Source organism: Phocoena sinus, chromosome 1, assembly GCF_008692025.1.
Source record: "Phocoena sinus isolate mPhoSin1 chromosome 1, mPhoSin1.pri, whole genome shotgun sequence".
NCBI lineage: Eukaryota > Metazoa > Chordata > Mammalia > Artiodactyla > Phocoenidae > Phocoena > Phocoena sinus.
Genome location: NC_045763.1, coordinates 45113183 through 45135274, shown reverse-complemented (window position 1 = coordinate 45135274; position 22092 = coordinate 45113183). Strand labels below are relative to the sequence as shown.

The 22092-nt window shown below is 50.2% G+C and overlaps 1 protein-coding gene across 4 annotated transcripts in view; it reads left to right on the top strand.

Moving 5' to 3' along the window:
- GLIS1 (GLIS family zinc finger 1) overlaps window positions 1-3450 on the top strand; it is a 225914-nt gene extending 222464 nt beyond the window's left edge. For all 4 annotated transcript variants that reach the window (XM_032639779.1, XM_032639794.1, XM_032639787.1 and 1 more), the window contains 2 exons: window positions 308-475; window positions 2924-3450. In XM_032639779.1, coding sequence (XP_032495670.1) covers window positions 308-475; window positions 2924-3081 — 326 coding nt within the window. In that variant the 3' untranslated portion in view covers window positions 3082-3450. The remainder of the gene's footprint in view (window positions 1-307; window positions 476-2923) is intronic.
- Window positions 3451-22092: the final 18642 nt, after the last annotated feature.

Here is a 22092-nt window from a genome sequence, read left to right as displayed (position 1 = left end):
AGCGTTCCCTTTGATGGCTGGGGGTGGGACTGGCCTGCTGCTTGGAGGAACAGTGAGAGATGGGGTTTCTCGGAGCGGAAGTCGGGGGAGCGCCCACAGTCCCTTCCCCCCAAGCAGACCACCTCCCCCAACCCCATGTGGGGCAGGACCCCCCGCGCCTCCTCCACCCTGGGGCTCTGTTCACTCATTCACACCCCCCGTGCCCACAGGAGTTGGTGGGGGGAGCTGAGCACTGCAGTGGGGGACCGTCCCCTCCCTCCCTGGGCATCTTCCCTCTGAATGCAGCCCCCGCTGCCTCCCCCTGCAGGCTACCAGGGCAGTTTCCACTCCATCCAGAATTGCTTCCCTTATGGTGACTGCTACCGGTCAGCCGAGCAGGCCACCAGTGGGGACGGACTGGCCGGGGAGGCCCACGGTTTCAACCCACTGCGGCCCAATGGCTACCATAGCCTCACTGCACCTTTACCTGCCACAGGTAAGCCCCGCCTGCATGCCTCCTTTCCATTCCTGTGCCGCGTGCTTCGTGCGTATTGTCCCACAGCCTTGGGACGGCCCCATGAGGTAGGGTCATCCCCACTTTACAGAGGCGGAGCTAAAGGTGCAGGGAGGTCCCAGGACCCCACAGAGTGGGGATTTGCACGCTGCCGGACCCCAGCTTCAGTGTTCCTTCCACACTCTCACACAGAGAAGAATCAGACTAGGAGCTCCCCGTCTAGCTGATGCTTCCCTTTAAATATTTATTGAGCACCTACTGTGTGCCAGGCACCATTGTAAACCCTGAGAATACAGCAGGGAATGAGACAAATACTGATCCCCATTTAAGAGATGAGGGAACCGAGGCCCACAGAGGCCACACTGTAGGAAGAGACAGAGCCTAGAGGTTGTGCTTGTTCCTTATGCTGCATCTGTGTCCCCCTCAGGGCCCTGGACCTTCCTCGAGTAATGCCCCCAGCTGGGGTGGAGAACCCGGTGAGAGGGGAAGGCTGCGCACAGCCCAAGTGGAGGTCTCAGACCCCAGGGCCACGCCTGGTCAGAGCGGGGACATCAGATGGGTGGTACCGGAAGTCCCCAAGCCAAGCCCACCCCAGATCAGCCTCGGGGCTCAGATCTAGCTGGAAGCTGCAAGGCCTGGGCAGGATGGTGGGTCCCCGGACAAAGGGGAGCCTGAGACCCTTCCCCGAGGCCCCTTGGGCAGCTCTGGGTGTGTGCAGCTGGGGGTGGAGGGATAAGGACCAGGGACAAGGCCACAGCCAAGCACACACAAACCTGTGGGTCACCTGCGTGGGGACCCGTGTGTTCCTGCTCACACACACGCTCCGGGTCTGTGCATGTCTTCTTTCTACACGTGTTTGTGGGGCACGTCTTTGTGGCCATGTGCATGCGTGTGCATGCAGGGCCAGCACGGTGGGTTCCCGGTAGTGTGAGCCCCCCATGTGTGTAAGGAGTTCGGTGGCACGTGTGTTGTGTCTGCAAACATGTGCTCCACATCGTGCTTGTGCTGATGTTCATGCCGCGTCTGTGCACACGTGTGTCCTCCTCCTGTGGTTCCCCTCTGTGTGTGTACACGTGTGTGTGCACAGTTGTGTATTCGCCTGTTTGGGCCATTTCATATGAGCATGCTTGTGTGCAGGTGTGTGCCTGTGTGCTGGGGCACAGTGTACATATCTCTGTGAGTGGACATGTGTCACACGCATGCACGAGAGGCAGATGTGAACCTGACCACAGGTCCGCGGGGGGCGGGGGGGCGTGTTCCGTGTCTGCTTTTGCACGTGGGTTGGTGCGTGATTACACACCTGCCGCCACCGTCTCCAGCGCTGCCAGATCTCACCACCCCAACCTCCCCCTGGCCCCATCCAACTCTAGGCGGGATCTTCTTGGTTTAGCAGCAAGACCTGAAATAAATAGCTCGGGGGGGGGGGGGGCGAGAAGCAGCCTCCATGCCCCCACATCTGGGTAGGGGGTTCTTTTGGCCTCCCCTCTCCCTTGCTGTCTGGGTGGCAGCCCAGCATCCAGTGCCCTTGCCCACACCTCATCTGCCGGGCTGAGAGCAGACTCACAGGACTGAATCCGGACCAACAAGGTAGGGCCATGGGGCCTCAGGGTTAGTTTGATCTGATCCCATTGCACAGACAGGAAGACTGAGACCCATCTGTCTCAGGTTATACAAATTCATGACAGCAGCTCAGGGACAGAGTCCTTAGGGCAGGGAATGGATAAGACGACCTCTCTAGGCCCCTTCTAGGTTTCAGGCCCCCACCCCAGAGACAGTGTGTCCAATGGAAGAGCCAGGTGTCTCGGAGCCAGATGGACCTGGGTTCAAATCCCAGCTCCCCTGCTGACTATGGCCTGGGGCAAGGCGCTTGCCTTCTCTGAGCCTCTGTCTTCTCACCTGTAAAATGGGAATGAATCCACCTCACAGGATTGTCGTGAAGCCTAAGTGAGACAAGATTTAAATGAGCTTTGGGTAAACGCCCAATGAGTGCTGGCCCCCTCCTTTGGGTTTCTTGTGTCTGCTGGGGCAGAGGAACCTGAAAGGGTGGCGGTGGGCTGGGGTCCTTCTGCCAGGAGAAAACCAGCCCTTGAGGGCTAGAGCTGTGATGTTCCCACCTCGACCTCCCCTTCCTCCCCACATTCTGCACCACAGTCCAGCACTGGGTGATGGACTGCCCCACGCCAGCCCTTGCCTCTCTCCCCAACTGCCCTGGGCCCCTTGGGGGTACAAGGCCTAGGGAGCCTCCTCCCAAGCCCCCGCCCCGCCCACCAGCTCCCCTACCTGGAAGAGCAGAGGTCTCAGAGCACCCTGCTGAGGGGACACCGTGACGAGGGACCCTGGGCAGGAGGGTGGGGTCTGGGAGCTGGGAAAAGATGACAAGGCATGGCCCTTGAGTTCTCCAGTCTGGACCCTGTTCCCCTACACCCACAGGCTACGAGGCCCTGGCCGAGGCCCCATGCCCCACAGTGCTGCCACCACAGCCGTCGGAAGACGTCGTGTCCAGCGGCCCCGAGGACTGCGGCTTCTTCCCCAACGGGGCCTTTGACCACTGCCTGAGTCACATCCCCTCCATCTACACAGACACCTGAAGGAAGGCCTCCCACACCTGCCTGACCTCCACCGCAGACGCTCCCTTGCCCACCCTGTCGTCTGTTCCCACCTTCGGGGCACCCAGCCCGAGCAGCCAGGCCACTGCTCCGCAGAACGCAGGGTGCCTGGTCTGTGGCAGCTGCAAGCACTGGCCGGGAGTGAGCCTCTGAGCCTGAGCCAGGTGCTCAGAGGTGCCCTTCAGGATCCGTGACCTGTGGCATCCCTTGACTGTGTCTTCCTTTTGTTTCCCCAATGGTTTCGAAATCACAGACCTCGTGTATATAAAATGTACAGAACTCGTTTTCCATTCCCCTGCCAGTTTTATATTTTTGGTTTTACAAGAAAAACATTAAAAACTGGAAATGAGACTTGGGGGCCCGGTTCTGCTTTGTGATTCAGCCTAGAGGCCGAGACCAGGAGAGCAGTGGGGGAGTGTGTAACAGAGCCGAGGTGCGGAGCCCAGCTTGGTCCCTGGGTTCCCTCGGCAGGGACGGGGGCCCGCATCACAGGGCCGCCACCACGTGCTGTGGGCCTTACAGACACCAGCACTGGTCCCAGGACATCAATGAAAGGCAGGCTTATCCCCATTGGCAGACAAGCAGACCAAGGCTGGGACTGAAATTGGAATCCCTGTATGACCCAGACCTTTGCTCTCTGCACTGACTCCTCAGCTGGTGGAAAAACGTGCTTCAATTCTGGCACTGGCTTTGGGTAAACGGGAAGCCAGGGGAGGGCAGAGCAGGCCTTCCAGGGACAGAGCCCGAACAGCCTCCAGGGGGCAAGGGGCAGAGGCAGGGCCCCTACAGGCAGGTGGGGGTGGAGAGAACATCCTTTTTACATAGAGCCCTACCCACCCTGAGTGGCCCAGCAGGGAGGGAAGAGGAGGCCGGTTCGGAGGGCACCAAGGCTCCCACAAGGCGGCTGCCCTCCCCACAGCCCAGGCCTATGCAGGTGCCCTGAACAGTGTCCTGTGTCTCACCGTATCATCCTGAAGGTCAGCTTGTTAAAAACAAATCCTCAGGGAAAATTCCTGCCTCGTTACTGCTGCAGTGAAATAAAGCAAGGGAGGTCATGTTTACTGAGCACCTACTCTGTGCAGGGCTCTCCTCCCACCCCACCCCACCCCACCCCGGCTCTGGGAAACAACCCTGTGGAGGGTCTTTCCCCATTTAGGTGAGAGGAGCAACCAGGATTCAAACCCAGGTCAAAGGGACACCTCTTCGTACTGCATGGCTGCGTTAGCCAGAGCATGATGGAAAGATCCAGCAACCCCTTCTTTATAAAGAGAGAAAACTAGGATTCAGAGAGGCCACCCAGCCAAGTGGCGACAGAACCTGTGACGCGGGCCTGGCTTTCCCCCTGCCATAATCTACGGGGGTCTGTGAGTGCCGCTCTGCGCCAGCCTGAGTGTGCTTCCTGGGTCAGCTCGCCGACGCCCGTTCACCCCAGGTAGACGCTCTGCCTGCCCTGTGTCCGGGGCCAACCTATCTCTGGGGCTCCCTTCGTGCTGGCTCCCGGCTGGCTGCAGCCAGTGAGGAGCACAGCATGGCAGGGAGGGCAAGAAGGAGGGTCCATGGCAGGCTATATCTTCCACTGAAGGTCAGGGGCCCTCTCACGTGGCCCCCAGCCTATGTGTTCAGGCAGGGGCTGGCACTGGAATTGCTCCCACTCTCAGGGAAGTCAGCACACTGCACTGTCTCTTGCTCGCCTGACACCCGGCTCACAGCCTTGCGTGTAGTCCCTTCATTGAACCCTCCTCAGCTGCCCAAGACTGAGAGGGCCATCTGCTTCCTGCCAGAGCTGGACTGACAGTTCCTCCCATTTTACAGATGCAGAAACTGAGGGACGGTGAAGTTAAGTCACTTGCCCTCACAGCCAGCAGATGGTGAGCTGGGATCCAAACCTAGGCCTCGGGCTCCAGAGCGTATGCTCTCACCCAGTGCACCTCTGACCGCTTGAAGACTCGGGGGGACCTGGCTCCCACCTCCTCTCCCAGCTCCAGCCTCCCGGAGCAGGCCAGTTCCTCCCCAGTGACATCGGGAGGAACGGGCATGATGTCACTCAGCACACTGGCATTATGGGATGGGGATCCAGGGCTCTTGACTCCCACCCAGGCTCCCCTCGTCCCCTGGTCCCGTCCCCCACTGGTTTTATGGAACTAATTAGGTCGTGGTAAAATTCCTTTAACAGGGATGCTCAGGAATCAATACTGCATGTCATTGTGAGAGCTTAATCCACTCCAGATAAGCAGAATTAAGCTGTACAATGAGGACATATTTCTATTAATAATGAAAAGGGCTGAGTCGTGAGCAGGAGAACACACGGGGAGCTAGCAGTTGGATCCTATTTAATTTCAGAGAGCCAGAGAAAGGGAGAAAAGGAGACAAAGAGACAAAGTCAGGAGAAGCAAAGGACAAAGAAAGAAAAAAGACAAGTGAGCTGGGGGCCAGGCGGGTGCTGAGAGCCGGCACGCAGTAGGGCTCAGTGGGTCATAGCTTTCATGAGCGACCATGAGCTAGAAATGTGATTGCTCCCCTCCCCTGCTGGGATCTCCTCAGAGCCTCCGCGCCTCCTCTTGGCATCCTCAGGGGATCCTCTGCCCTGATTCCCCAAGCCTGCAGGGTCTCTCCAAGTCTAGGGGAGCACAGCAGCAGGCAGGGCCCACTGGGAGACTGAACCTGAGCGCCTTCCCAGCCAGTGCTGTTTGCATCCCTTATTTAGAAAACACGGAGAACCGTAGCCCCTCCTGAGCTCTGACCCTGTGCCAGGGACTCTGCCGCAGGAGTCACGCCGTCACAGGGGGCATGGGGGTTACCGCCCCTAATGAGGAGGCGTGCCTGCTGCCCACCCTCCCAAGGGAGGACCCGGGCCAGGTGGAGGGCGTGGTGTTTCTCACTTGGGGAGCCCGTCCAGGGTGGCCAAGGCTGGGGGCCCTGTGGGGTCTGTCTGTAGGGCAGTGGAGCTGAGTCAGCCTGGGGGCCCTCAAGGAGGACCCAGAGTGCAGACACACAGGCCTGCAGAGATAGTGACCACGCTCCCCTTCCAGCGCAGCCACTCCAGACAGCCCCGCAGCCCTAGCCTTTGTCCAGGCCAGGCTGAGACTGCCTGCCTCCCTTATGCCTGGTCTCTGTCTCCATCGGGGCCCTCTGTCCTCCATCTCCCTGTCTCTCTGTCCTCTGTCTCCCTGTCTGTCCTCCATCTCCCTGTCTCTCTGTCCTCCGTCTCCCTGTCCTTCTGTCCTCCGTCTCCCTGTCTGTCCTCCGTCTCCCTGTCTGTCCTCCATCTCCCTGTCTCTCTGTCCTTCGTCTCCCTGTCTGTCCTCTGTCTCCCTGTCCCTGTGTCCTCCATCTCCCTGTCTGTCCTCCATCTCCCTGTCCCTCTGTCCTCCGTCTCCCTGTCTGTCTTCTGTCTCCCTGGCCCTCTGTTCTCTGGCTCTCCTCCCCCCCATTTCCCTCTCCCCGTCTCACCATTTCTCTGCAGCGCCCTTTTTCCCTCCCTCCTCCTCCAATTCTCTCCTTCTTCCCTTTCTCAGCTCCTCCCAGCCCATTCCTTTTGTTTCTCTTTTTCCTCCATTTTCTCTTGCCCTTTCTCTTTAAATTTCGAGGTTTGATCCCAGATAAGGAGGCTTCCTTCTCTCTCTCCCGACCCTCCCATGTGTTCTTCCTTCTTCCTCACTCACCTCTGAGTCTCTGTGGTCCAGGGGCCGAGGGCGTCTTGCCCAAGGCCCCATCGAGCCTTGATGGCCAAGGGGCAGAGGAGGGCTGAGAGGCAAGCCTAGAGGAGGTTGGTGGGAGAGGTTTTTGGGGCAGCGGCCAGTTGGGTTTTTCCCCAGTAATATTTTATGCAGCATTTATATGTGTTTGGAGTGGGGATGGTAGAGGAGCGTGGTGTCAACTCAGATCATCCTCTGTCACAAGTGGAATCTCCCAGCCCTGTGCTTCGATACTTGTTTTCTTCTGTGGTTAAAAACCAGCCCCCCGGGGCTTCCCTGGTGGCGCAGTGGCTGAGAGTCCGCCTGCCGATGCAGGGGACAGGGGTTTGTGCCCCGGTCCGGGAGGATCCCACATGCCGCGGAGCGGCTGGGCCCGTGAGCCATGGCCACTGAGCCTGCGCGTCCGGAGCCTGTGCTCCGCAACGGGAGAGGCCACGGCAGTGAGAGGCCCACGTACCCCCCCGCAAAAAAAAACCCAGCCCCCAGCCAGTTGTTGTTTCAGTCTCAAGTCTCCTCTCTGGCCGCCCTACCCACGCAGGTGCCCCACAGTGGCAATGATGGTGAGGGCTTCTCTTGTGACTTCAAATCTTCTGATTCCTCTGCCTGCAAGTCCCCCACACCCACATTCAGGCCTCTGCCCATGATTCCTGGTCCATCCATCCCGGCACTGCCGGCAGCAGGCCCAGAGCAGTGTGAGTTGCAGCCCATTTGGTTGAGTAGGAGGCAGCAGGACTCGGGTGAGCAGGAAGGACCACCCCCTGGTGGTGGCGGCAACATGGCCCGCATCCCTTGGCTGGACCCTCTGCTGTCCCCGGGCCCCCAGCGCTTCTAGGCTGTTTCACCTCTGGCTCCCTGAGCCACCGCTGACCCCTGCTGTGCCACTGCTGCCCCCAGCTGCCCTATTTCTGCCGCCGGGACTGGAGCCCATGACATTGATGCCCTCCTCAGCCTGAATTCCACCTGCCAGGGGTCTCTGGGGTGAATGGGTTTTATGACCTCCCCTTTTGCCTTCATAGCCAGGCCCAGGGTTCCCCTTGATGCTGAGCACATACCTGGATCTGCCCTCCAGGGACTCCCCTGCTTCCCCATCCTCTGTTCCTGGTGGTCTTTGTGGTCCCCCGTGACCCAGACCATCAGGGCTGAGAGCGCCTGCTCCACCCTCCTCACTTCACAGATGGGGAAAGACCCAGAGAGACTCCATTTCTGCAACCGCTTCCAGCCTCCACCCACACTCCCTAATCCAGCCTAAAGGGCGTGGAGAATGGGGCTCCACGCAAGGGAGCAGTCAGGAGGGGTGCGCCAGGTTTATACCCGAGATGCCACCTCCCGCCCGTGCCCGTGGAGGAACGGCTTGGGGAAGCTCCCACTAGAACGTTTGCCCTGTGAGGGCAGGTCCTGACCTGCCCTAGGACAGCGCTGGGCACACAGAAGTGCTCAGCACCTATTTGTTACCTACGTTGATGGAGCAGAGAGACGGGAGCAAGAAAACAAGGGCCCGTCTACACAGAACCTCGCGCACAGTATGGCCACGACAAATACTTGTTAATTCAACTGCCTGACCAACCCCTCATTTTCAAACTGAGGAGACAGGCCCAGAGGGGATGTGATGTGTCCAAAGTGACAGAGCAGGTCAGTGACCATCAGGGGAGAACCCTGGCCTCCTGGACCCAGCCTGTGCTCCGTCCACATACCCTGCCGGCCCGGCTGCTGCAGCCCGTGTTTTACGGCTCCGACGGCACTTGCCTGATGTTGCTGTGACATGCTGCAAGGTGAGTGCGATGGCCCCATTTTACAGAGGGAAGAACTGAGGCTCAGAGAGGTGGCTTGCCAAGAGAGGGCAGACAGAGCTGGAATCCCAGTGTGGGTCCTGGGGGGCAACCAGAGGAGCTCTGGCACGTGCCCCTCCACGCCATCCAGAGGGGACCATGATGCTTTTACAAGTGCCAGTTTATATACTTTCCTGGGTCGTCAGCCCTGCCAGGGATTTATAAGTTTCTAAGTGATCGTGTCTCTGGGGGAAAATGCAAATGGAAAGTGAACCGGGCAGGAGTTGCCAGCCCTCATCAGCCCCAGGGCTGTGGAGCCAGAGCTCTTCTTTGATTTATTCCCAGGGGTCCCGGGGGCTGTGGTGTAGCCGGACCCTGCAGAAGGGCCACCAAGAGGCCAACGAAACAGCCCCCCGTTGCAGGCTTCCACCAAGGACATGTGTCCTATCTGTGCAGGAGCCTGGGGGCTGCCTGAGCTCCCACGGGGCCAGGGCTTGGACTGGGGTCTGGTGGGTGATTTTAGGGTCTAGGAAGAACTGGAGCTGCCAGGTTTCGACGTAATTTGGGGAGGGGGGAGGTGCAGAGGGGATAGAAACAGGCTTCACCTTGAGTTGAAAGCACTGAAGCTGGAGGAGGGTCCACTCCACTATTCTCTGGGGGTCCATTTTACTTCTCTGTAATTTTGGGTATGCTTGAAATTTTCCAGAAAAGAACTGATGTGGTCCTGGTGTGGCCAGGCTGGGATTTTTCTTGCTGGCCTGGCAGCCTGGATGGGTCCAGGAGGCAAGTCCAGGCTAGGGCCCTGCTGGGGGAGGGGCTGGAGCCTCAGTTCACCTTCCCTGTATGACTGTCTTGTCACTGCAGGGACCGTGTTGGGGCCCTGTGTCCCCAGTGCCCAGTGCAGGACCTGGCCCACAGTTGGGATTTAGTTAACGCGTCTTTGTTTTGGTTAATATGCCAGTGACATACATGTGTGTGCAGAACTTGGGCCAGGACAGGGAGAGGTCTGCTCACCTCCTACCTGACAGGGGCCGCATGTGCTGCAGGCATGCTCAGGAGACCTTGGCCCCAATCCCAAAGCTCTGCGGGGAGCCCTGGAGAGAGGGAGCTGGAGACCCTCAAGCAAGCAAGACTGGGATGCTAGGGAGTGGGGCTGGGGGCAGATCTCAGATTTCTAAAAGGCAGAGCCCTCGAAAGCAGAACGGACTACTTTGGGATGAAGTGAACTCCTCATCCCTGGGGGTGTACAAGCAAGAGTGTGCAGGAAGCCATGAAGCAGTCCTGTCACTCGGTCAAAGGCTGGACTGCACAATCCCGAAAGGCCTCTCAGGCTCACTCAGGACTCGGAGGCAGCCGCTGTCTCACACCCACACAGGCTGCAGCAGGGCCAGCCTCCCAGCATCGCTGTCCCTGAGGCTGGACAGAGGGAAGCGCGTGTCCAGGTGATTAACTGCACACCTGCAGGGAAAGCAGGTGGCCGAGGCTTGGGTTACTGCCTCAATATTTCTCAGAGGTTCAGGGCTGTCAGGCCTCAAGCCCAGGACAGAAGCAAGGGGAGACCAGGATGGGGCCTCTGCTCTCAGCCGCCTCTCGTTCCCCCGCAGGCAGCCAGGCATCAGGAGACTACACCTGGCCTGGAGGCTGCAGGGAAGAGCAGTGTTGACCCAGGGGCTGCACACTGAGCACATGAGCGTCTGTCGGCCTTTGGAGCCTTGGGGGCAGCCAGGCCGCAGTCGGGCAGCATCTCCCAACGCCCTAACTTCCCAGATGGGGAAACCGAGGCTCCGAGGGGTCAGACTGGCCCTGAGGTGAGGGATAGGTATTATTGACAAGAGGAAAATTAAGTCCCAGAGAAGGAAAGGCTGTGCCTGAAGCAGCTCAGCCAGTCCCTGGCAGTGAGGCCAGAGCCTCCCCCGCCTGGGCACCCAGCAGCTCCCTCAGGAACGAGCCACCTGAGGGCAGCCGAGTCTTGGAGCAGCAGGGACAGGAGCCCAGACGACCTATGGGTCACCGCGCTGCTCAGAGACCAGCTTACCCACCTACCTGATGCCTGATGCCACGCAGCCTCCTCCGCCGACTGCACGGCTGGACCATCCGAGAGCCTCCAACAGCTTCAGTGCCCAGGGAGGGAGGGCTGGGGATGCTGGTCCTGAGATTACACTAACGGCTGTCCCTTAGCAGGGGCCGCACCGTCAGTGCTTTACGTGTGCAATCTGTTTAATCTCCACGCAGCCCTGCAGCGAAGGTCTATTCTCATCCCCGTTTTATAGATAAGAAATCGAAAAGCCGGAGAGATGAAGTCAGTTGCCCAGGATCACACACGGCCAAGCCAGATTTTGGACTCATGTCCTTCTCACTGCAAAGCCCTCACCCTTGGTCAACCTCCGAGCCCCAGTACTTTGCTCTCCCCAAACTCCTGGGGTGAATGGCACATGCCAAGTTGAGATGAAATCCCAAGGTTGGGAGTCAACCCCAGTTTATCACCTGCCTCTGCCACTGACTTGTTTCACCCTCGGGGCGTCTGTTTCCTCATCTGCAGAATGGGAATGATACTCACAGCCCTCCTGGCTCCTGGAGAATCAAGAGCTCTAATGGAACAGGAGACCTGCTTGGCAAACTGGGAAGGCCTGTGCCGGGGCGAGCTGGCGCCTTCACAGAAGTTTGGCACTTTGCACTCACCCAAGCTTTCCTCTGGGTCAGTTGTGCCTCCACCCTGGACGGTGAGCAACCTGTGACAGGGCCCAGGCGAGGGGTGGGGAGGTGGTGGGTGTCTCCTGCTACAAAGCAAAGGGGGAGGTGGGGGGCGGCCCCAAGTTGAAGTCATAAGTTCTGCGCGGGGCGGGCTGCCGGGAGCACAGGCTCGTGGTCCCTCCCCAGCAGGTGCTGCGTGTTGTGTAGCTGTCTCCATGGAGCCGGGTTTTACAAGGTGCCTGCATGCCCCAGAGAGGCCTGGAATGCGACTGGCACCGCTGCTCTACTTTTATTGATGGAGAAACTGAGGCTTAGGAAGTCTGTGGCTCTCTAAAGATGGTGAGGCCCGGAGCACTGACAGCAGGGCTTCTAGTGTCCGCAGATCTGCTCAGACTGGGGCCCTGGGCAGGTCTCCTCACTGAGTCTGGGCTTCTAGTCTGTAAAATGGGACGATGGCCCTCCCCTAGTAGGCAGATTAAATGGGGTGATATTGTCACATAGTAGGATCTTAAGAAATGTAACTATTTTCTTCCATTTGAGGGCTGCCCATTCAGATAAACGCCCTGAGCATTCTCCTCATAACTAAGTTCAGGGTCATGATACAAGTGGGAAACTGAGGCCCAGGAATTGGTCTGACTTGGCTGGGGACACATGGTAACTTGGTGGTGGATCTGGTTTCAGGGCTCCAGGGCAGCACTCATCACCCCATGTTGTCTTGGGCAGAAGCCTCATTGGCCAGAACACGCCAGTCTCTCTACCCAGGGCTTGGGACCTCCATTCAAATTCTGGATGTGCAGCCTTAGACAAGCCACATGCTCTCTCTGAGCCTTAGTGTCCTCAACTGAAAATGAAAACCATGATTACACATAAGGTTGTGCTGAGGAAGACATGAGAAATCAGAGACGGCAGTTATTTGGTGACCGTGGAAAGCCACAGTGGTGGTGAGGGATGAGGAGTCAGCCTCCATCTACCAATTCAGCAACTGAGTAACTCACTATACATCACTTGGTTCTAAAAAGAATCTGAAGATGCTCCAAGTATTCTTACACTCAGCCAGCAAGGTAGGCTTCTGTAAAGGTGTTTCAGGGACCCTCACCCGGAAGCACCCCCAACGTGACCTACCTTCCCATTGCTTACAAGTCTCTCCTCTCAATTTCTCTCTGTGCATTTAACGTGCTCTTGAAATAGACTTTCCTCCACGGAGCCCTCCTGGTGGCCACTGGACATATGCACAGGAACAGGCACTGCTTTTAGCATCTCCCTGAGTACGTTGATAATTAAGGAGGGAAAATCTTGCTGTTGCCAGAAACAGAGATAGAATGCAACCTTGCCAGCTGATGAGCCTGGGCTGTCCAAAGGCAAGGCCATCACTCCAAGGTCAAGACATCTTCTACAATCCAGACTGCTTACTCCCTCCCACTGGCCAAAAAAGAGCCTGCCTTAGTCTCCCCAACTTTCAGACCTTGTGTATGACAACAGGAGTTTTTTGAGCCCCCTCTGTGTGTCAACCACATGACATACGTTAACTCCTTCACTCTTCAAACAACCTAGAGAGAAACAATCCAAGCTCAGAGCACCAGACCAGGGCTGCTAGACCCTAAGATCGCTCCTCTTCCTCTGAGTCCCACTTCCTTCAAGTTGGTCTGTTTTTTTTTTTTTTTTTTGCGGTACGCGGGCTTCTCACTGTTGTGGCCTCTCCCGTGGCGGAGCACAGGCTCCGGACACGCAGGCCCAGCGGCCATGGCCCACGGGCCCAGCCACTCCACGGCATGTGGGATCCTCCCGGACCGGGGCACGAACCCATGTCCCCTGCATCGGCAGGCGGACTCTCAACCACTGCACCACCAGGGAAGCCCCTCAAGTTGGCCTTTGTGTTTTGTTCACATGCAGCTTCCAGCATCAGAGCAGAGTGAATGCTCAACAGCCCACATGACAGCGTGCAAAGGCTCTAGATGAGCTCACGGGGTCATGGACTCAGAGCCAGGAGAGACAAAGGGAAGTGGGGCCTGCACAGGTCACTCTGCAAGTGGGAGAGTGGCAGAGGCTGGATGCACGGGCTTGCTAACTCCCAGCCAGGACTCTGGGATACACACAGCCCCTCCAAGCTGGTCAGTCTTTCCATGACCTTTTTCTCAGGGCATCTCATCTCCTAATGATGGGAGTTCCTTGAGGCCGGGTCATTCAAGTCTTCCTTTCACACAACGAATGCTCAGTATGTCACACAGCATGGATGCCCACAGTTTGGCTGGAGATCCCCATGTGGCTGTCAGGCTCCACTCAGGGAGATGGCCCCAACTCTCGAATCCCAAGGCCTCCAGTTCTGTCAACAAGACCCAGAGTTTCACCCAGGCCTTCTCAGAAGGGCTTGAAGGGAAATCAGTTGAACCCCCATTTTACAGATAGGGAAGGGCAGGGTCTTGCCACTGAGTGTAGAACCCAGGAAAGGAAAACAGGAGCCACTTCTCAGGCTTCGTCAACTGGTCACTCTCCTTTTTCCCTTCTCCCCCAGGCAACAGTTCCAAGACTCTGTTTCCCTACCTGTAAAATGAGAGGATTGGGATTTATAGTTGCTACGGTTTTCTTTAGCCCTTTTTGGGTTCTAGCATTCTGTAACTAGTATTTACAATAGGTAGCATTTATTAAATGCGGAAAGAATAGTCTCTTCAACAAATGGTGCTGGGGCAACATGCAAAAGAATGAACTTAGACCCCTACCTCACATCATATACAAAAGTTAACTTAAAATGAATCAGAGACCTAAAGGAAAGAGTTAAAACTATAAAACCTAGAAAAAAATAGGAGTAAATCTTCACAACCTTGAATTTGGCAATATTTCCTTAAATATGACATTAAAAGCACAAGCAGCAAAAACAACAAAGATAAACTGAACTCCACTAAAATGAAAATTTTTTGTGCTTCAAAGGATACCATTAAGAAAGGGAAAAGACCCTCTGACACCCTCTCCAACCAGGCTTGGCCTAAACCCCACCGACACACCCTCACCCAGGGCCTTACCTCCAAACTCCAGAACTCCACACTACAGAGGGCCCCCTTCGGATGTGCTGCCTCTCCCCTTCCATACAGGTCCTAAGCAGAGGCTGCGCTCCACGCTTCAGTGTTGCCCTGCCTAGGCCCCGCCCCCAAGGCCTTTTCAGCTGCGTGGGTCCTGAGCCTAGGCCCCGCCCCACCCTGAACCCCACCCCTGCCTAAAGGTAGTTTAGTTCTACCACCTGCCTAAACTCCACCCCCATAGCCAAGGCCTTTTTTTTTTTTTTCTTTTTCTTCTTTCTTCTTTTAGGTTGGAGTTCTGTTTTACCTTGTTGTTGTTGATTCATTTATAATTTTATTTTTTCTAATAAATCTTTTATTTTTCTAATTTTATTTTATTCTTTACACTTTGTTATTGTTCTGCTCATTTTGGCTTGTTCCCCTTTATTTTTCTTTTTCTGTTGTGGTTTTGTTTTACCTTGTTGCAGTTGATTCAATTATATTTTTGTTTTTCCTAATATATTTTTTATCATTCAAATTTTATTTTATTTTTTAGTCTTTGTTGTTGTACTGCTCCTTTTATTCTTTCTGTTTTTTTGTTTATTTGTTTTTGGTTTTTGGTTTTGGTTTTTTTGTGGGGTTTTTTGCCATGCCATGCAGCTTGCGGGATCTTGGTTCCCAAACCAGAGGTTGGGCCCGAGCTCCTGTGGTGCAAGCACTGAGTCCAAACTGCTGTACTAATGGAGAACCTCAGACCCCAGGGAATATTAATCAAAGTGAGGCATCCGAGATGGCCTCATCTCAGCACCAAGACCCGGCTCTACCCAACTGCCTGCAAACTCCAGCGCTGGATGCCTCAGGCCAAACAATTAGTAAGAGAGGAATACAGCCCCACCCATCAAAAAAAAAGTGAAACGACAAAATAATATGTTGTAGACAAAGGGGCAAGGTAAAAACCTACAAGATCAAATAAATGAAGATGAAATAGGCAACATACCTGAAAAAGAATTCTGAGTACTGATAGTGAAGATGATCCAAAATCTCGGAAACAGAATGGAGAAAATACAAGAAACGTTTAACAAGGATCCAGAAGAACTAAAGAACAAATGAACAGTGATGAATAACACAATAACTGAAATTAAAAATACTCTAGAAGGAATCAATAAAAGAATAACTGAGACAGAAGAACAGATAAGTGAGCTGGAAGATAAAATGGTGGAAATAACTGCTGCGGAGCAGAATAAAGAAAAAAGAATGAAAAGAATTGAGGACAGTCTCAGAGACCTCTGGGACAACATTAAATGCACCAACATTTGAATTATAAGGATCCCAGAAGAAGAAGAGAAAAAGAAAGGGTCTGAGAAAATATTTGAAGAGATTATAGTCAAAGACTTCCCTAACATGGGAAAGGAAATAGTCACCCAAGTCCAGGAGGCACAGAGAGTCCCATACAGGATAAACCCAAAGAGAAACACGCCAAGACACATATTAATCAAACAATCAAATTTAAATACAAAGAAAAAATATTAGAAGCAGTAAGGGCAAAGAAACAAATAACATACAAGGGAATCCCCATAAGGTTATCAGCTGATTTTTCAGCAGAAACTCTGCATGCTCTAAGGGAGTGGTAGGACATATTTAAAATGATGAAAGAGAAAAACCTACAACCAAGATTACTCTACCTGGCAAGGATCTCAGTCAGATTCGACAGAGAAATCAATAGCTTTACAGACAAGCAACAGCTACGAGAATTCAGCACCACCAAACCAGCTTTACAACAAATGCTAAAGGAACTTCTCTAAGCGGGAAACACAAGAGAAGAAAAAGACCCACAAAACAAACCCAATTCAATTAAGAAAATGGTAATAGGAACATACATATCAATAATCACCTTGAATGTAAATGGATTAAATGCTCCAACCAAAAGACACAGACTGGCTGAATGAATACGAAAACAAGACACTTATATATGCTGTCTACAAGAAACCCACTTCAGATGTAGGGACACATACAGACTGAAAGTGAGGGAATGGAAAAAGATATTCCATGCAAACAGAAATCACAAGAAAGCTGGAGTAGCAATACTCATATCAGATAAAATAAACTTTAAAATAAAGACTGTTACAAGAGATAAGTAAGGGCACTACATAATGATCAAGGGATCAATCCAAGAAGAAAACATAACAATTATAAATATTTATGCACCCAACATAGGAGCACCTTAATACATAAGGCAAATGTTAACAGCCATAAAAGGAGAAATCGACAGTAACACAATAATAGTGGGGGACTTTAACACCCCACTCATACCAATAGACAGATCATACAGACAGCAGATAAATAAGAAAACACAAGCTTTAAATGAAACAATAGACCAGATAGACTTAATTGATATTTTTAGGACATTCCACCCCAAAGCAGAAGAATACACTTTCTTCTCAAGTGCACACAGAACGTCCTCCAGAATAAATCACATCTTGGGTCACAAGTCAAACCTTGGAAAATTTAAGAAAATTGAAATCGTATCAAGCATCTTTTCCAACCGCAACACTATGAGATTAGAAATCAATTACAGGAAAAAAAAAAACAGTAAAAAACACAAACACATGGAGGCCAAACAGTGCACTACTAAACAACCAAGAGATCACTGAAGAAATCAAAGAAGAAATTTTAAAAAATACCTAGAAACAAATGACAATGAAAATGATGATCCAAAACCTATAGGATGCAGTAAAAGCCTTTCTAAGAGGGAAATTCATAACAATTCAAGCTCACCTCAATAAACAAGAAAAATCTCAAATAAACAATCTAACCTTACACCTAAAGTAACTAGAAAAAGAAGAACAAACAAAACCCAAAGTTAGTAGAAGGAAAGAAATCATAACGATCAGAGCAGAAATAAATGAAAAAGAAATGAAGGAAACAATAGCAAAGATCAATAAAACTAAAAGCTGGTTCTTTGAGAAGATAAACAAAATTGATAAACCCTTAGCCAGACTCATCAAGAAAAAACAGGAGAGGACTCAAGTCAATAAAGTTAGAAATGAAAAAGGAGAGATTACAAATAACACTGCAGAAATACAAAAGATCATAAGAGACTACTACAAGTAACTATATGCCAATAAAATGGACAACCTGGAAGAAACGGACAAATTCTTGGAAAAGTACAACCTTCCAAGGTTGACCCAGGAAGAATTAGAAAATATAAACAGACCAATCACAGGTAATTAAATTGAAACAGGAATTTAAAATCTTCCAACAAACAAAAGTCCAGGACCAGCTGGCTTCACAGGTGAATTCTACCAGACATTTAGAGAAGACTTAATTCCTATCCTTCTCAAACTCTTCCAAAAAATTGCAGAGGGAGGAACACTCCCAAACTCGTTCTAAAAGGCCACCATCACCCTGATACAAAAAACAGACAAAAATATCAAAAAAAAAAAATTATAGACCAGTATCATTGATGAACATAGACGAAAAATCCTCAACAAAATACTAGCAAACAGAATCCAACAGCACATTAAAAGGATCATACACCACGATCAAGAGGGATTTATCCTAGGGATGCAAGGATTCTTCAATATAAGCAAAACAATCAATGTGATACACCATGTTAACAAATTAAAGAATAAAAACCATATGATCATCTCAATAGATGCAGAAAAACCTTTTGACAAAATTCAACACCTATTTATGATAAAAACTCTCCAGAAAGTGGGCATAGAGGGAAATTACCTCAACATAATAAAAGCCATATACAACAAACCCATAGCAAACATCATTCTCAATGGTGAAAAACTGAAAGCATTTCCTCTAACTTCAGGAACAAGACAAGGATGTCCACTCTCATCACTATTATTCAACATAATATTGGAAGTCCTAGCTACGGCAATCAGAGAAGAAAAAATAAATAAAAGGAATACAAATTGGAAAAGAAGTAAAACTGTCACTGTTTGCCGATGACATGATACTATACATAGAAAATCCTAAAGATGTCACCAGAAAACTACTAGAACTAATCAATGAATTTGGTAAAGTTACAGGATACAAAATTAATGCACAGAAATCTTTTGCATTTCTATACACTAACAATGAAAGATCAGAAAGAGAAATTAAGGAAACAATCCCATTTACCACTGCAACAAAAAGAATAAAATACCTAGGAATAAACCTAAGGAGGCAAAAGACCTGTACTCAGAAAACTAAAAAACACTGAAGAAAGAAATCAAAGATAATGTAAACAGATGTGGAGATATACCATGCTCATGGATTAGAAGAATCAATATTGTGAAAATGACTATACTACGCAAAGCAATCTACAGATTCAATGCAATCCCTATCAAGCTACCAATGGCATTCTTCACAGAATTAGAACAAAAAATTTTACAATTCGTATGGAAACACAAAAGACCCGGAATAGCCAAAGCAATCTTAAGAAAGAAAAACGGAGTTGGAGGAATCAGGTTCCCTGACTTCAAACTATACCACAAAGCTACAGTAATCAAGACAGTATGGTACTGGCACAAAAACAGAAATATATATCAATGGTATAGATTAAGGATAGAATGCCCAGAGATAAACCCACACACATATGGGCACCTAATTTATGACAAAGGAGTCAAGAACATGCAATAGAGAAAAGACAGCCTCTTCAATAAGTGGTGCTGGGAAAACTGGACAGCTACATGTAAAGGAATGAAATTAGAACACACCCTAACACCATACACAAAAATAAACTCCAAATGGATTAATGACCTAAATGTAAGGCCAGACACTATAAAACTCTTAAAGGAAAACGTGGGCAGAACACTCTTTGACATAAATCACAGCAAGATCTTTTTTGACCCACCTCCTAGAGTAAGGGAATAAAAACAAAAATAAACAAATGGGATCTAACGAAACTTAAAAGTTTTTGCACAGCAAAGGAAACCATAAACAAGATGAAAAGACAACCCTCAGAATGGGAGAAAGTATTTGCAAATGAAGCGACTCACAAAGGATTAATCTCCAAAATATACAAGCAACTCATGCAGCTCAATATCATAAAAACAAACAACCCAATCCAAAAAGTGGGCAGAAGACCTAAATAGACATTTCTCTAAAGAAGACATACAGATGGCCAACAAATACAAGAAAAGATGCTCAACATCACTAGTCATTAGAGAAGTGCAAATCCAAACAACAATGAGGTATCACCTCACACCAGTCAGAATGGCCATCATCAAAAAATCTAGAAGCAATAAATGCTGGAAAGGGTGTGGAGAAAAGGGAACCCTCCTACACTGTTGGTGGGAATGTAAATTGATATAGCCACTATGGAGAACAGTATGGTGGTCCCTTAAAAAACTAAAAATAGAACTACCATATGACCCAGCAATCCCACCACTGGGCATATACCCTAAGAAAACCATAATTCAAAAAGAGTCATGTACCACAATGTTCATTGCAGCACTATTTACAATAGTCAGGACATGGAACCAACCTAAATGTCCAACAACAGATGAATGGATAAAGAAGATGTGGCACATATATACAATGGAATATTACTCAGCCATAAAAAGGAATGAAATTGAGTTATTCGTAGTGAGGTGGATGGACCTAGAATCTGTCATACAGAGTGAAGTAAGTCAGAAAGAGAAAAACAAATGCCATATGCTAACACATACATATGGAATTTTAAAAAGCAGTACTGATGAACTTAGTGTCAGGGCAGGAATAAATACACAGACGTAGAGAACGGACTTGAGGGCGCAGTGGGGAAGGGGAAGCTGGGATGAAGTGAGAGAGTAGCATTGACATATATACACTACCAAGTGTAAAATGGATGGCTAGTGGGAAGCTGCTGCATAGCAGAAGGAAATCAACTCAATGCTTTGTGACAACCTAGAGGGATGGGATAGGGAGGGTGGGAGGAGGCTCAAGAGGGAGGGGACATGGGGGTATATGTGTACATATAGCTGATTCACTTTGTTGTACAGCGGAAACTAACACAATATTGTAAAGCATTTATACTCCAATAAAGATGTGAAAAAAAACAGAAAGGGAAAAGACAATCCACAGAATGGGAGAAAATATTTGCAAATCATATATCTGATAAGAGACTTGTATCTAGAATACATAAAGAACTTTTACAACTCAATAATAAAAAGACAACCTAATTTTTTTTTTTTTTTTTTTTTTTTTTTTTTTGCGATACGCGGGCCTCTCACTGTTGTGGCCTCTCCCGTTGCAGAGCACAGGCTACGGACGCGCAGGCTCAGCGGCCACGGCTCATGGGCCCAGCTGCTCCGCGGCATGTGGGATCTTCCTGGACCGGGGCACGAACCCGTGTCCCCTGCATCAGCAGGCGGACTCCCAACCACTGCGCCACTAGGGAAGCCCCAAGACAACCTAATTTTAAAATGGGCTAAAGATCTGAATCAACATGGCTCCAAAGAAGATTTACAAATGGCCGAAAAGCACATGAAAAGATACTCAACATCACTTGCCCCAGACAAATGCAAATCAAAACCACAATGGAATACCACTTCACACCCACTAGGATGGCTGTCATCAAAAGTCAGATAATAACATGTATTGGTGAGGATATGAACAAATCAGAACCCTCACACAGTGCTGGTAGGAATGTAATAGGGCAGCTGCTGTGGAAAACAGTTTGGCAAGTCCTTGAACAGTTAAACATAGTGTTAGCATGTGACCTAGCCACTCTACTCTTACATAGAATAAAAACCCAAGAGACATTAAAAACATGTTCACACAAAATCTTGTACATGAATGTTTACAGCAGCATTATTCATAATAGCCAAAAAAATGGAAACAATCCAAATGTCCACCGACTGATGAATGGATAAACAAAATGTGGTATATACATACAATGGAATATTATTCAGCCCTAAAAAGGAATAAAATATTAATACTGCCACAACATGGGCGAACCTTGAAAACATCATGCTAAGTGAAAAAAGCCAGTCACAAAAGACCATATATTGTATGGTTCCATTGATATGAAGTGTGTAGAATAGGCAAATTCATAAAGACAGAAAATAGACGAGTGTTCATCCAGGAATGAGAGCTTGGGGGGAATGGGAAGTAACTGTTGATGGTTATAAGGTTTCTTAGCGGGGGTGGTAAAAATGTTCTAAAATTGATTATAATGATGGTTGCACAGCTCTGTGAATACACTAAAAACCATTGAATTGTACACTTTAAATGGGTGAATTGTATGGTATGTAAATTATATCTCAATAAAGCCATTATTTTTGAAAAAGAGAGTCTCTGTGTGGAATTTGTTCTTATAAACCTAGAGAAATGGTGGCAGAACCCATGCAGTCTAATTAAGTGACGTCTTGGCAGCAGCACCAAATGACTAATCTGTTATTTTTCCCACTGGCACTGCATTTCTCATCAGTATGCAGCCCTGTCCCTTGCTTGGTCAGCGCTCTCACCTCAGAGACAGAAAACTAACAGGTCAGGTACTAATTATTAAAAAAACTCTCCTTGAGCAGAAGAAAGGAACAACAGGGAAACATGTGCATCCCAGGTACATACTGCAGCAAGCCTTTATTTTTTTTTTAATTTTTAAAAAATTATTTTATTTTTTAAAAAATTTTTATATTTTATTTAATTTATTTATTTTTATTTTTGGCTGCGCTGGGCTTTCACTGCAGCGCACAGACTCTTCGGTGCGGGCTCAGTAGTTGCAGCCTGTGGGCTTAGTTGTCCTGAGGCATGTGGGATCTTAGTTTCCCGAGAAGGGATCGAACCCACGTCCCCTGCATTGGAAGGCAGATTCTTAACCACTGGACCACCAGAGAAGTCCCTGCAGCAAACCTTTTATATGAACTAAAAGAATTA